The sequence below is a fragment of the Saccostrea echinata genome, unplaced genomic scaffold (genome assembly GCF_033153115.1).
Source record: "Saccostrea echinata isolate AGI-Se365-2 ecotype Australia unplaced genomic scaffold, CSIRO_AGI_Sech_v1 ptg000022l, whole genome shotgun sequence".
In the NCBI taxonomy this organism is placed as follows: domain Eukaryota; kingdom Metazoa; phylum Mollusca; class Bivalvia; order Ostreida; family Ostreidae; genus Saccostrea; species Saccostrea echinata.
Window position 1 is genome coordinate 6,506,988 of NW_026889771.1, and position 14,516 is coordinate 6,521,503.

The 14,516-nt window shown below is 32.3% G+C and overlaps 1 protein-coding gene across 2 annotated transcripts; it reads right to left on the reverse strand.

Annotated features, from left to right (window-relative positions):
• Positions 1-260: 260 nt before the first annotated feature.
• On the reverse strand, positions 261-14,054 carry LOC133190303 (DNA (cytosine-5)-methyltransferase 3B-like). Of its 2 annotated transcripts, XM_061325848.1 has the most exons (21): positions 13,942-14,054; positions 13,135-13,443; positions 11,971-12,456; positions 9,462-9,620; positions 9,033-9,146; positions 8,416-8,527; positions 8,067-8,159; positions 7,872-7,916; positions 7,595-7,680; positions 7,328-7,375; positions 6,979-7,043; positions 6,366-6,420; positions 6,116-6,247; positions 5,795-5,867; positions 5,004-5,149; positions 4,779-4,872; positions 3,715-3,866; positions 3,272-3,357; positions 2,908-2,992; positions 1,621-1,742; positions 261-1,439 (listed from the first exon to the last, which is right to left on the reverse strand). In XM_061325848.1, the coding sequence occupies exons 1-21, from the start codon at positions 13,972-13,974 to the stop codon at positions 1,286-1,288; spliced, it is 2,649 nt and encodes an 882-aa protein (XP_061181832.1). In that variant the 5' UTR covers positions 13,975-14,054; the 3' UTR covers positions 261-1,285. The 2 variants fall into 2 exon arrangements, with proteins under 2 accessions (XP_061181832.1, XP_061181831.1); XM_061325847.1 differs by lacking the exon at positions 13,942-14,054 and having other exon boundaries at positions 13,135-13,708.
• Positions 14,055-14,516: the final 462 nt, after the last annotated feature.

The following is a 14,516-nucleotide window of genomic DNA, read 5'->3' on the forward strand; positions in this document are numbered from 1 at the left end:
GTGTGGCCAGTTAACTAAGTAACTTCTGGTTTATAGCAAATATCTTTTTCAATAAGTAGAGGTGTTCACTAAAACCATTTTGATATAATTGAGTTTTACTGTAAATATTTGAAGTTTAATTGAAGAGTTTGTAGTGATATTTTCTGTTACTGTTTCAAGAACACAGAAGGGCTGCAAACACACAATCAATTTTCTGTTGAATTTTGAGAAAATTTCAATGAACACACAAAAAATACTGGTAATAAAAAAGAAACAGTATATAGTGAAAAAGAAATATATTTGAAAACTGCCTGCCATAAATGTAAACATTAAAATACCTCGAAATACAAAGCAACACCTCCCACGTACATGTATATATCCTGCTGAATGCTCCAATGCCATTTTTGAGTAGGAAACATCAAGTAGATACCAAATAAATCACAATAAATTCAAAATATGTATAACTTTACATATAGATTATCACAAATGGTAATATGGCCTCTTTAGTTATCACAAGATAAACACAGAAATCTTGTCCAATCAGTAAGGATCAATTATTTCTATTTTTAAAAATGATGAAAATCTAATAAGCCACAAAATATTAAGTTCCTCATCTATCATTATACAATATTAAATTATCAAAGAATTCAACATTTCATTCATCAACCAATAACAGACATTTAATAAGCACAAATCACACAATTTAATAACTGTATATCAATCAACACAATATCTAAATTATCTTAGAATTTAATTTTTTAAGCATCTTTAATTAAAGGACTTCTATCATGATAATAAAAAATGAAAGTATAAAAAGCTTTTGGTCCTGACTTTGACATAAACAAAACTGGTATTTATTTTCCCATCTCAAAAGGAGACGCCAATAATTTAATGTGCCACATTTGAACTAACAATCAAAGACTTTCCAGTAAAATTGCAGTAAAGTGATATCACATACATAACCCCTTCAAAGCCTTACAATTCAAGCATTAAAAAAAAACAAAAACAATTGCAAGAGAATCTTAAATAACAGATCATCATATGATTTTAATTTATTAATTTAAAAAAAAATCATTTAATAAAACTACTTCATGGAAAAAAAACCTCAATTCATTTACACGTATGAGATAGAAGTCCTCTTATGAAACACTTCATTTACTGACCATATTGAAAATACAGTTTCAAGAATCAAGGTAAAATCAGTATAATTTTAAAAATTTCATTCAATACCATTAGTTCATAAAAAGTCAATTCAACCAAGCATTTCTATTCAATTACCATAAAAACCTAAAAATACTTATCACATTTATTTGAGATCATCTTTGGTGAGAAAGAATTCCCTGAGTGGGAATAGAATGCCCTTTACTACAGGAACACTCCAGGACTGGCCAATCAGCTTGTGTCTAGCAGTAACCGACATGTTTCCTACATCTGTGTAGTGCTCTGGAAATCCAAATACTCTACAAAATGAAATTCTCATTTTTAAAATTTAAGGACTATTTGAAAAAGAAATTTTACAATACCATAACAAAAGGCTCCCAGGAGCCAGAATTGATAAAGAAGTCTTGTTTAAGTTTCTTTAATTATTTTACATAGATGATATAAATTTGAGTAAACTAAGCAAATTTTCTTAACACTGACCTTTCAGTTTCAGTGATCCACATATTGTCTTCCCTCCCATTCATCAGTATAACTAACTGGTCCTCATTCCTTCCCTGCTTCAGAGAGTTCCTTTTCCCAGTGATGCAACGGATTGACTTGTACTTCAATATCAAAAAGCAAATGTTCTAAATACTCTATACAGCTTATACTCATGGTTATTTGTGCTGATTTTAACCAAAAACTGTTTCATTCTATTTTAAATACTTTCTGCAAAATGAATTTTTCACTAGCTTTCAAGTAATATTTGCAGTCCATTGTTCAATTTTTGCATAATTTTACAGTTCATTCAAAATTGCTAAAATATTTCAGTTGTACATTTTTTGGTATTTTAATTACTTTGACAGAATCACAAATATTGAAAATGCAAGAATGTGAATTTTGAGGGCTCAGACCAGAAAAAAAAAAAATGGAACCACAGAAATTCCATCATATGGTATCTATTTCTTGTTTATGCTGCTCTCATTACAGAGATGTTTTCATGTTTTATTTGAATAAATAGCAGATATTCAATGTTTTGTAGATGAATATGGAATTTATTTCACGAGTGGGACAGGATTTTTTGATATTTTCACGAGTGCGAAGCACCAGTGAAAATATAACAAAAATCCTGTCTCACGAGTGAAATAAATTCCATATTCATCTACAAAACATTGAATTTTCTGTTTATTACATTTTCTTTGATTTTCCCTTTGCCTCCGTCTTTTCTTAACACTGTCATAGGCTTGACGTCATAGTTGAGCGGTTGAGACATCATAGCTTAGCGCTGCAGTTATGTGATTGAAAACATTACATAGCATGGATTTTAGCAACATATTTGGGAAGAAATTTGCAGTTTTAGCTCTATCAAGATGCTTAGTTAATATCTCTATCTTATGACAGGCCAGAAATTAATTTTTACTTACTTTGATTTCCTTTCACACTGTGAGAGAATATCATTTTGGTATCCTTTCACACTGTGAGAGAATATCACTTTTATTCAATAAATAACTCATGGTATTTCACTGTTGAAAATGTAATAAGAGACATTACATCTCATAGGTATAAAAATATATACATAAATATTTACACATAAGATTTGCAGAGGATAAGTGTAGTATATGCTATATAATATAGTCATTAATAATAACATAAACAATAGCATTTACTGCTTTATCAGAGATATTAATACAGTTTTGCTCTGTTGTTATATTCAGTAATTATTAATATACATAACTTTTTTATGTGCTTCAGATTATAAAATAAAACTTTTTTTTGAACCCTCCTTACCCTGGATGATCTAATGTTCTGTAGATAAAGGACATCGTTCAAATGAAAGTCCTCACTGGAGTTGGGATTTTTCAAGAAAGGAGTACTGGAAGAAAACAAAACAAATTCGAATGAAAAAAATACAAAAATTACTCAAAAAACAAAAGTTTAAGAAACATTCTGCACCAATTACAGTGGAAACTTTCAAAAGTTTTATCAAATTATTATTTCCTCTCACATGACACAGAAATCAAGATTATATTACCCATTATTACTGAGTATATACTGTATTTAATAAGAAAAAAAGAACTTTGTAGTCCTTTAGCTGTGTTTAACCATATTTTGTCTTACCTAATTTATTTTTTCAAAATAAGGAGCGTCTTACCTGTACATGCCAGGAATATTCCCCCAGAAATACCTAGCACGTGAGGCAGGTGAAACATACTTAGCATCCCATAAGGCAGGGGGACACTGGAAAATGGGGTACAAATTTCTGAGGTAAATTCTTCTTTGTAAAACAAATCTGAAGATTCTAATCTAACTACCAAATCTTTCATTTCCATTAGGTTGAAATTTTAACTTCATGACTATGTTTTCATAGTCCAAGAATGAATTCAGGAAAAAGTATGCACACCACAAAATATGAGAAAATAAATCATAGATTGCTACATATATTTTATCACAACTGTTTATTTCCTTATCATTGCTTCAATTTTTATTTACTTATGATGTATCAAATTGAAGAGTACACTTGCATATAGCATTATTCATCCATAACCTCACAAAATAGAAGACAAATGCAGATTTAAACTATGAATGCCATGGTACCTTGAAACATTCACTGATGTTGTCTCTAATTTCTGCTCTCATAGAAGCCACATTTTCAAACATCCAGAAGAGGTGCTGGCCCTGGGCTCGGGACTTTGACTGTAGATACTCCAGTACCCTTGCAAACTCAAACACTAGGTACCCCGTCCCCTCTACAAATACAGTGTATTATGTCATCAGTTTCAAAAAGTGGTAACATGGATTCAGAAAACCACAGTGTGGTGATTTAAAAAGTTTGATCACATTGTAACAATACGTTTGATTTCCATTAGTGAACTCTTCAAAATTAGAGGCGCGTTTGGTCGTCTGACTGGGACAGCATGGCATTGCGGATAATACAAAACATGCCAATCTCAATCCAATTTTAAATGTTAAACGTATTTGTCATTCCAATTAAAGAAAAGAAGAACTAAAAGACATATGTAAGAGAGCGAGAACCCTAAATTTATCATCCATTAATAAACAATACATTTCCGAGGCATGTGTATTGTATTAGATGTACCATACGATAAATAGAAACATATGATCAACAACAGATATAAATTGATATCGTTGTCATTCCTACTCTTGATGTATATAAAGTCCACCACAATAAAATATTTCATTTGCATTTTGTTAGGATTTGTTCATCGACATTCAACATATTGTTTACATGTTTATGTTACGTTTGTCCCAGAAATCCCGCGAGATTTGTACATTTTCCGACTTTTTCACAAAAGAGCGTACTAAGAAGGATAACTCTTCCATAGTGGAAATAGAACGTATTGTGCGAATTGAATGATACTACTGTTATCAAGACTGACACATTTTGTAAAAGTTGCCTCCAAAAGAGGTTCATGTGCTTGGACTGAGAATTCAGTCTACACAACTTCCACAATTCTAAAAGTTGTCTGCAACTTCCAACCAGATTTTTTTAAAAGTTCTAAAAATTCTACACTTTTTTTTGGCACTGTTAAATACAAGCATGTCCCCCACATACCCCCCTCCTGAACATAATTCCTATTTTCACTTCATTTTTAAGAAATCTACAAATTGTTGCTCTGAGGTTGTGGACACTTTCTTACCTTCACTCAAACCTCTCCGTGCTGGGTTTACTATAGACAGATCATTACAAGGAGAACCTCCCATCAAAACGTCAATTCTTCCAAGTTTATCCAGCTTAAACGAAGGTAAAATGAAAATTAAAAATATGTATATAATACAACTTTTCATTTTTTTTTTAATTTAGATAAGACAGAAATGTATGTTACTGAAATATCATGTTTTCTTGAGGTTTCGATAAATCTCACTTTTTCAGGGGTAAGTTCTCTGACATCTCCAAGATGCTGCACTGTGTCTCCATGATTTACCATAGAAACCAAGATGGCTTCTTCATCTATCTCACTAGCATAGTATGTTTCTACTTCAAAACCAAGACTGTCCAAAACCACCTTTCCTTTATAAAAAGAAAATCAGAAAAAAGAGATTTATAAATGCAAATTAGTATGGGTAATTGCAGTTTTATGCAATGCTACTGCTATACAAACTGAAAAATTTACATGTCACAATTTTAGGCCATGCAGTTCCTATTTATAGGAAAGGTCAGCTTATATTTCATTAGAAAAAGAAGTTTTATTTATGCCAAGCATTTGGTATGTGAAAAGTAAGTACTAGTATCTCAATGTATTTTAATATCACATCATGCAATGCTTTATTTTCCGAGATATACATGTATATATACTCATAGGGGTTTAAATTCAGTATTAAATTCTGCTTATTCGATCATTGCTATTTTAATTTTTGCAAATATCAAACATGTCTTCAAGGTGTTTTTAACAACTTTTAAGCATACAAATTAACCCCCCCCCCTTTGCCCTCTTTTTCTTTAATCCATATGGATCCATCAAAAAAGCAAATATAACAAAACACCAAAAGTTATTTCCCCCTTTACAGTACTCAATCATGAAACTAAGACAATGTTGACTACATCTACACAAATAATCAAGAACTTTGTTCACTGATACATTACTCTGTATTTATATAGAAATTACAAAGTCCGTGCCAAAAAGCAAAAGTGAAAATTAATTACGTATAGATTTACCGGTTGAGATTCCATCAAAGAGAGACAATACCCTTACTGTCTGTTTGGGACCTTTGAAAAATGAAGGTGACATCTGAAATAATTTTCATGAAAGCAAGTCACTTTAACATTCCTTTTTCAAGGAACTAAAATAAAATAATGATTAAAAAAAAAAAAATTCAAAATAATTTTTAAAATGAGTGAAAAAAATAAAAAAATAGTGTTGCTGTTAGTGAATAAAAGAATTTTTTATGAAATGTTATGAACAAAATTAAGAATAAATCATTGATCATAATAATAATTGTAGGGGATTTAAATTACAGGTCAATTGTATAATCTTACATCAGTTCTGTATCCAGAATCAAAGATGTGGACTGTTTTGTCCCTCCAGTTAGGACGGGGGATAAGAACTCCATGGGTGGGCTTAGTGTAAGTAGTACATAGAAAACAGTTCCAAATCTTAGTGTCTTTTATCTACAATTCCAGCATTATGATACATGTTATTTAGTCTTTGACTCTGTTTCCTTAAAATGACATTGGACCTTGCCAAAGTTAATATTATTAGTTAATACATCAAAAATATCCATCTTACTTTTTTGAGCTGCCCTTCACTTAGAAAGTTTTTGATACACTCCACACAGTATGACCTGTTAGTAGAAGGCACTGTTAGTCAAATGTGAGGTACAGAGAGATATAAGGATAAATCTGAAGGTGGAAGAAGGACTGGTTTGTGACCTTAGTGCTTGTAATACATAAAAGATAAGAATAGATAGGGTACTACTTCATCACAGGTATCCAACTATTACAGGGTAGAAAGTAGAGGTAAAATGGTGAAAGGTTTTACCAAATTGTTTAGCATCAGTTAGTATATGTATTTTGGTAAAAATTCAATGAAATCTGACATCAAGCATTTGAAATCCCCCTCCTCCCCCCTTTTTTTTTTTAAATATTCAGACTGATGTTACAGTACTGTGAAATCACTGTTGTTGCAGGTGTTTAATTTTCATCATATGCAGAGACCCATTTATTCATATCCTCCACAAAATGCTAAAATTTGAAACTACAGTATCATGTTTGTCTACCATTTCTACTCCACACATCTTTAACCAAGAGATAAAATCCCCACAAACCAATTTTTTTTCCCCTCAAACCATGAAAAATAATTGATTTTATAGTAAAATTAAAATGAAATGCACATGACTTACTTTCCACAGTTTACATCTTCACATACGACAAGATCTCCTCCAGTAGAACAAATCACACAAAAAGTCTATTTATAAAAAAGTAAAATAAAGGGAAAAATTGATTTCAAATAATTTCTTGTCTTCAGTGAATTTTTTTCTTTTTTAATTTCTAGGGTGTGCACTATATACAGCACATTTTTATTAATTACAGAAAATTGCTCAAAAGTTTATATACAGTATATACAGTTCACATACATGTATAGGTCACAAAGTATCAATTAAGATGGATTCAATATTTAAATAAGAATAATAACCTTTATTTATTAATTTCAACCTCCAGATTGACTGTTTACTCCATAAGTTTACTTACATTGGTTTGATCATCATCATAGATATGTATGCTCTCTTTCCATTCCTCCTATAAAAGAAAATAACTGAGGATAAAATGAGTTTATTAAAATATATAGTATAACCAGTGAGTCTTCAATATACTGGCTACAGTAAACACATCATATCATCCATGTATAACAAAGGTATGAATTATTAACTAAATATGAGAAAAATATAGATTATAAATGTAATGAAACAATTCTGACCTTTCCCACTGGTTCACAACATCTATGTTTTTACTACATACCTTGCATGTTTTACAGAGTCCCCCAAAGAATAAAGGATGATCCTCAACCTCCACATGTTCAATGTCATCACAAGATAGGCAGATTTCTGAGTTTGAAAACAATAATAGAATTAAATGTCACCAATTTCATATCTTTGTCACAAGTAGTACCACTGTACAAATTAATGCCTAAAAACTATATACTTTTTTTTATCAATATGTAAATATCTTTCCAAAAAAAATGTGAAAAAAGGTTTAAAATCAGGACAGTTATATGCATGCATATAAAACAACTCACCAGATAATTCCTTTTCACCAGCTTTCAGCGCTTTTACTGCACTCTCTACAATGAGATGCAGTATTTATCAGAGATAATGAAGTTACCTCCCTTTAAGGCAGATTTTTCTAAAACTTTATAGACTATTGCTATACATTTTAAAGCACATCTTTCCTTTTATTTTACAATGTATGTACAGAGAAAGTAGTTGCTTACTATTTGGAGATCTTTTTTTGGATGTTTCTACATGTTTCAAATTGTCCTTTATCTTCATGAGGTAGTTTTTCACCATAAGAGGTAAAGGGTCATCTACAAAGTCATTCAGTTCATATGAGATTGGTTTCAATGCATATTTTGTAATTAATTATTTTCAACCATTCATTTTCTAAGACTTTTAGCAAATATATTTCTTGTAATACCAACTTTTTGTTGCATTATAGTCCAAAAACCTATACAAGTAAAATTTTTCTCATGAAAAGAAATATACAACTGAATTTTTTTTCATAAAAAAGTTGCTCTTTTCTCTCTCTCTCTGGAATACATTGTATAAGTGTTTGTCACTGACTTTGATCAGGCAAGAAATGTCCATGATCTGAGGGGAAGCCATCTTTTGCCCACATTAGTAGTTCCTCTTCATATATATCCTCTGTGTCTCTGGCAACCCTCTCAGCACAGATCTGAAATGATTGTTATGTACTGGTAATTAACAAAGGCAATACAAAATGGAGCATTCTCTTGCAAAACAGCACATCAATCCTGATATAAATTATTACTTGTGTAACTTCCATTATTCATGCACTCACTCACATCTCCCCTCAACCCCACCCCATACAAACATGCTACCATATCCACTCCAACTTCATTGCGAGAGGATAAAAATATGACAGTGCCTACTATATAAAGTAACTTGTAGATTAATTAACACTCATTAAAATCTAATTTTCCATATACTTCGTTGTGACAAGGCCCTGTATGGGTAACAAAAGGTTGATTTAAAAATGTAAAATACTTGAATCTGATTGGTCATAATTATAAAGATAATTCATATACAGTGTGATTTCTACTGTTCTGAAATGAAACCTTGTACTCTTCTATGTAGCAACACACCTTCTTACCAAGATATATCAACTGATCATAGGCCAAGTGGAGTCCAAGATATGCCTCCTTTTAAAGTGCACTCACCTGAATAGCTTCGCTCAGACCTTTGTTAAAGTTTGGACAATTCTTCACTATCTTATTGCACAATCCGTATTGAGTAAAATTGGATGGAAAATCCACTATATTACTGGCCATAACCTACAGGTAAATATACATTACATTTACTGAACTTAAACTAAAACACACTACTAAAACTAAAAGGATATGTGTTGTGTCTCTACTGTTACTTTTTGAATACTAACTACATACTACTATCTACTGAGTACCGGTATATTTGCTGTTACAATGTATTTACTTATTAATGTTATTTACTGAATAATTATTGTTATTTGCTGCAAATAGCATTAAAGGTATTTACTATATACTTATTATATTTTACTTAATACATAAAGGATATGTATCACTTTTTTAATTAAAAATTTTGAAATGTATTTCTTCGAAAATTTGACATACCTGAGATATCCTATGGTCTCCAAACCAAAAGATCCAGACAAACCCTGCCTTCTCTGGTTTATTCACTTCCTTGCCCTCTATAACGATAGCTGGCCACCATCTAGATATACTGGCAGTGTTTTTAAGGCTTGCAAACACTATTTTCCCAACATGATTATCCTGTGAAATACCAGAATATATACTCTTCAGAAAAAAAAAAGAAAAGCATAGTGAAATTTTAGGGATACACTGAACATAACAATTGTTTAACAGAATAGTGTATTGATAATAAAGAAGTATGCCAAACAATAGGTCTACAATCTAAATGCAATAATTACTCAAAAATTTTACAATCATGGACAGTTCAAAGTCATTGAAGATCAATATCCGATATGCCCCCATCAGACATCAAAGATAGCCTAAAACAACATCCCAATGGATGCTAATGAGTGTGTTAAAAACTGTATGGGAATGCTATCCCACTCTAAATGTAGAGCTCTGGTCAGCTGTTGCATAGTCTGGGGATGCGACTGTCTTTGGCAGATATGCCTATCCATTTTGTCTAACGCATTTCTTAATGGGTCTTAAATCTGGTGATTAGATGGCCAAGGCAGAACAGGATGCTGTAGCTTTGCAAGAATGCACTTGTCAAACAATTAAGCCATGTATGGCTGTTATGGTCAGACTGAAATACAGCTCCACAATCTGCATTAATGGAAAGATGTGCAAGTAGGACATCTTTAGAGTACCATTTTCTGTCAAAGTCCTTTGAATATGAACCAAATCAGTCTTACTTGTATGTAATACCATTTTCCATATCAATACACAACCACCACCAAATCTATCTACCTCCCTGAGGCAGTTTTCTGTACAGTGTTCATCAAGAAGCTTATGCATGCTGAATCCCAATAAACATTTTCGACTAGTAGCTTCACCAAACTGTTCAGCGGTGTTCCTGTAGCCATACTCTGTTGGTCTGAGACCTTTAAGAGGGCTGGGTGGTTGTGGCCATTTTCAGACTATATTGATCTCCTTTAGAAGAAGAGCTCCATATAAAGATATACAAAAATGATCAAATTTTAAAACTAAAACGTATGAAATTTTTGTTTGCCAAATGATAGTTGACAGCTTAAGATATTATATCTAAAAAATTAAGTTATATCTGATGGTTAATTTGTTGACCCCCCAGCCTCCTTAAAGTCAATGGGATCAGAAAAATGGCACGAGTCCTCAAGCATTAATTCCAGCACCCTGTAGTCAAATGCAAATGGTCTTGTTGGATATATTCTGCAGTTGAAGGATAGCCAATTCTGTAGACAAGATCATTGTGAAATAATAATAAAAATTATGTAAACCACTGAAGTGATCCTGTGCTGTTGACGTCACACATGGTCCATGCAACATTCAGATGCAGCATTTTTAATAGTGTCAATTTTCAGAGGAAAAAAAAAACAGAATCAAATTATCAAGAACCCCAGCTCTTGATAACCCTTTTGTACCTAAAGGATGTGGATAAGAAACCAACCAAGGAAAAGTGTAAAAAAAAAAAAAAAAAGGCCAAATTTTAATATTTAGCTAAATCAAGTTTTTTGTGTCTGTTAGTTTTGTAGAATGGCTGTCAAGTTAACAATAAAGTTAAAAAAAATAATGTATTTTACTTGAATGATTCATATTCATCTAAAAAAAAATTGTATGACAGAACTATTATCTCTTATTAAGGGTATTATTCCTATTATGGTATGCGTTTCTTTTTATGAACAGTATACCACTTTGTGTGAAACATATGGACTTGCTTAAGAATCCTTTACATAGAGGAAGTCCCATAGTGAGGCAAAGCAATGCAAGAATGTCAAAATTATATACACAAAATGATTCATCAACAAAAGTTCATCAAAATGTTTTAAACTACGTTTAGAAAATAAAAACAATAGGAAAAGTCAATGTGTATGACAATGAATACAATTATTGTCCTTAAATCATCATCATGGCCACATATTTTGGTTGAGAGCATTCTTATAGTAAGTATGATGCTTTATTATCAGACTAGTATTTCCAAGACTATGAACTGGCTTATAAAATGTTCATTTAATATTGAAAAATCAAAGCTTTTCCTTTTATTCTTTTATATTTTAAAGTTAATTCATTTCTTAAATCCAAAAAATAAGCTTAAGCATGATTCTTCAAAGGAGGATAATCCCACAAAATTAAATAATCCTCATCATGTCTGATATGTGATAGTCTATGAATGTATACATGGGACTTCAAACCAAATTGAATTAAAATCTATTTTAAAAAAATGCCTATATACAGTCAAACCTTGTTATCTTGAACTCAATGGGACCAAGAAAAAACTTCCGAGATATTCAAGGATTCGAGATATCCAGGGAAAATACTTATAGAATTAGGGGTTGGGACTTCCAAATCACTTCGACATATCCATGGTATTCGAGATATCAGTGTTCAAGATAATGAAGTTCAACTGTACATATAATTATCCAATATTATTACCAATAATAGAATTTCATTTCACCTGAGTTTCGTCTGATGACTCCATTGGGATTGAGGAATCTGAAAGTGCTGAAACCGATTGCAGAGCTTCATTTGTTCCTGAACTTGATGTACTTTCAGAAGAGCTTCGAGTTTTCCTTCTACTTTCAGTTTCAGTATAACATCCCTTCTCAGTTTCAGATGAACTACCTTTCTCTATCGAAATTTTTGAGGAGCTGCCACATTCATTGGATGACCTCTGTTTTTGCCAAGGACCAGACTTAGGGTCCTTAAGTCTCTCTTTATTCAGTGGACCGGTCTCATGACCTCTCGGTTCCTCTTTCTTCTGTGAGCCAGACTTGTGACTGTTAGGTCCTTTTTTCTGTAAGCCAGACTCATGACCCCTAAGTCCCTCTTTTTTCTGAAGGTCAGACTCATGACCCTTGGATCGCCTTACAACACTGTACAGAGAAGTTGTACAGGAGATGTGACACTGCAGGTTTTTATTAGTCAGTGTGGTCTTCAACTTCTTTAAAAAAAATAATAAAATCAATAATTAAATTCCAGACATTGTTCACATTCAAATAAATTAAATAGTATCAATCATAATATATTCCTTACATAAATGCTTGGAGTAAGGATCAGACTTGTAATTTGTAAGCTTACGACATATTCATAATATTTTCATCATGTATATTCATTAATTCATCTGCACTTCAAAGAGAGTTCATAGACCTTTCTTGGATCAGTGGAGCAAAAACTGATCTCTGGATGGGTTAAAAGTTTACAAATTGAAGTGGGTTTTCAAAACATAAGGCCCTACATGGGCATGGACAATGTACATTTGTTCCCGTTATTACATCTAAGCCAACATTTTTCAAATGAAATAGGATATGCTTACAAGCATTGTTAATCTACAAGGCCCTGATAAAATGCAGAATTCTTTCCCTGTTTTTCACAAGGGCTTGCTCTTGGAATGTAAACAATATTAATTTAAAACAAAAAATCATATTGGTCTACTACTAAAATACATCTATTACATGTATTAGTATGCCCATACTTTTTTTAATTAATAATGTTGACATTCTGGAAGCAAGTCCCTGTGGTTTTACAGCATTTCTAAAAGCACTCAATAATTTAATTGTAGCGCAGCCTAATACATGTACAAAAGCTTCATAATCTTTTAAATATTGATTGAAAATTTTACCATTTTCTGTAATTTTAATCTCCTGTACATAAACGGTCTCCGGAAATCTTTATGCTGTCTGAATTCATCTAACTTTGGCTTCCGTCTCATTGATTTTCCTGAGTTGGCAGAGGGAGTATCAATATTAAATCTCCGAGCCTTTGGTTTCTTCCTGGTCTGTCCTAGATTATTCTTGGAATTAGGCCTTTTACTTGAAGCAGGGTCAGTGGCTGAATTTAGGTCAATTTTTGCTGAGTTGCAATTGTCGCTAAAGGTATCCGGCAATGAAAAATCCGAATAATTCTGAGATTGATCAGGGATGTCAAAACCCTGAAAGAAAACATACACACATTTTGTAAATTTCATGTGGTAGTTCACCTAGTTTCCGAAATTAACTGACAAAATGTCTAGACAGACTAAACAGTTCACGTAGATGCAAAAATATGTCACACAATTCCACAGTGCAAATAAAGTGCATCAAGAGGCTTTTATTCCATTTTATGATCGGTGCAGTAACCGTTATCAGTTTAATTGAAGGTTTTAAATTTCCAGCCTTTAGCAGGAAAAAAAAATTGTCTGCTATTTTCAAATCTAGACCACCTAGATGAGTCACAGTATAACTGCTTATCCCACACCAAGTGGTGCAAAAAAGTCCCAATAATGATATGGAAGTAGGTCGTTATATCTTATAGCAAACCGTAATTCTAGAATCATAAATTATTTTCATACAAAAATGCAAATTGTCCTACAATACCTGAGAGCAGACTACTTATCACATTTCGTGTGAACTTAAGAGGCTCAAATTGGGAAAGGAAAATTAAAAATTACCTTGAAAACGGAGAACTTTTCTTTTTCTTGCATCCTGAAATGTGAGGTCCAAGATGGGGGTAAAGTAAATTCTATTGGCAACCAAGCCTCAGCTGGGATGTGCTTAAAATTTACCGCTGCAACATACAGAAACTGAGCTATAAATAGTAGTGCTTTGTATCATAGGGATAACGCAACCTTGCCGGCGAAATTTTCTCAATAATTATTTAGTTGCATTTTATAATAGGCTTAATCATAGTGTGGTAATCGAAAGTTACAGCACTGTGCTACAGTGCAGGGGCAATATTTTCTTTCGTCATTTCCAAAATATTTTCCCGGCAAAACGTCATTACACAACTCGAGGGAGTCTCTTTACTTATTTAACTGTTCTACTAAGGGATTTTATCTGATCTGTATGTGTGTGTTTTAAATTTTAAATTACCTTGGAACATCTTGGGCTGCAGTCTGGCGTCCATCCCAAACCCAGAGTCGTTGTAGTTTGCCGCGTTTTTGCAACACGTGGTTTATTCTTTTAGGGGAAAAGTGCATACGTCTGCACATTGCAATAAGAGAAAAGTTGTCAAAATATTGTAATA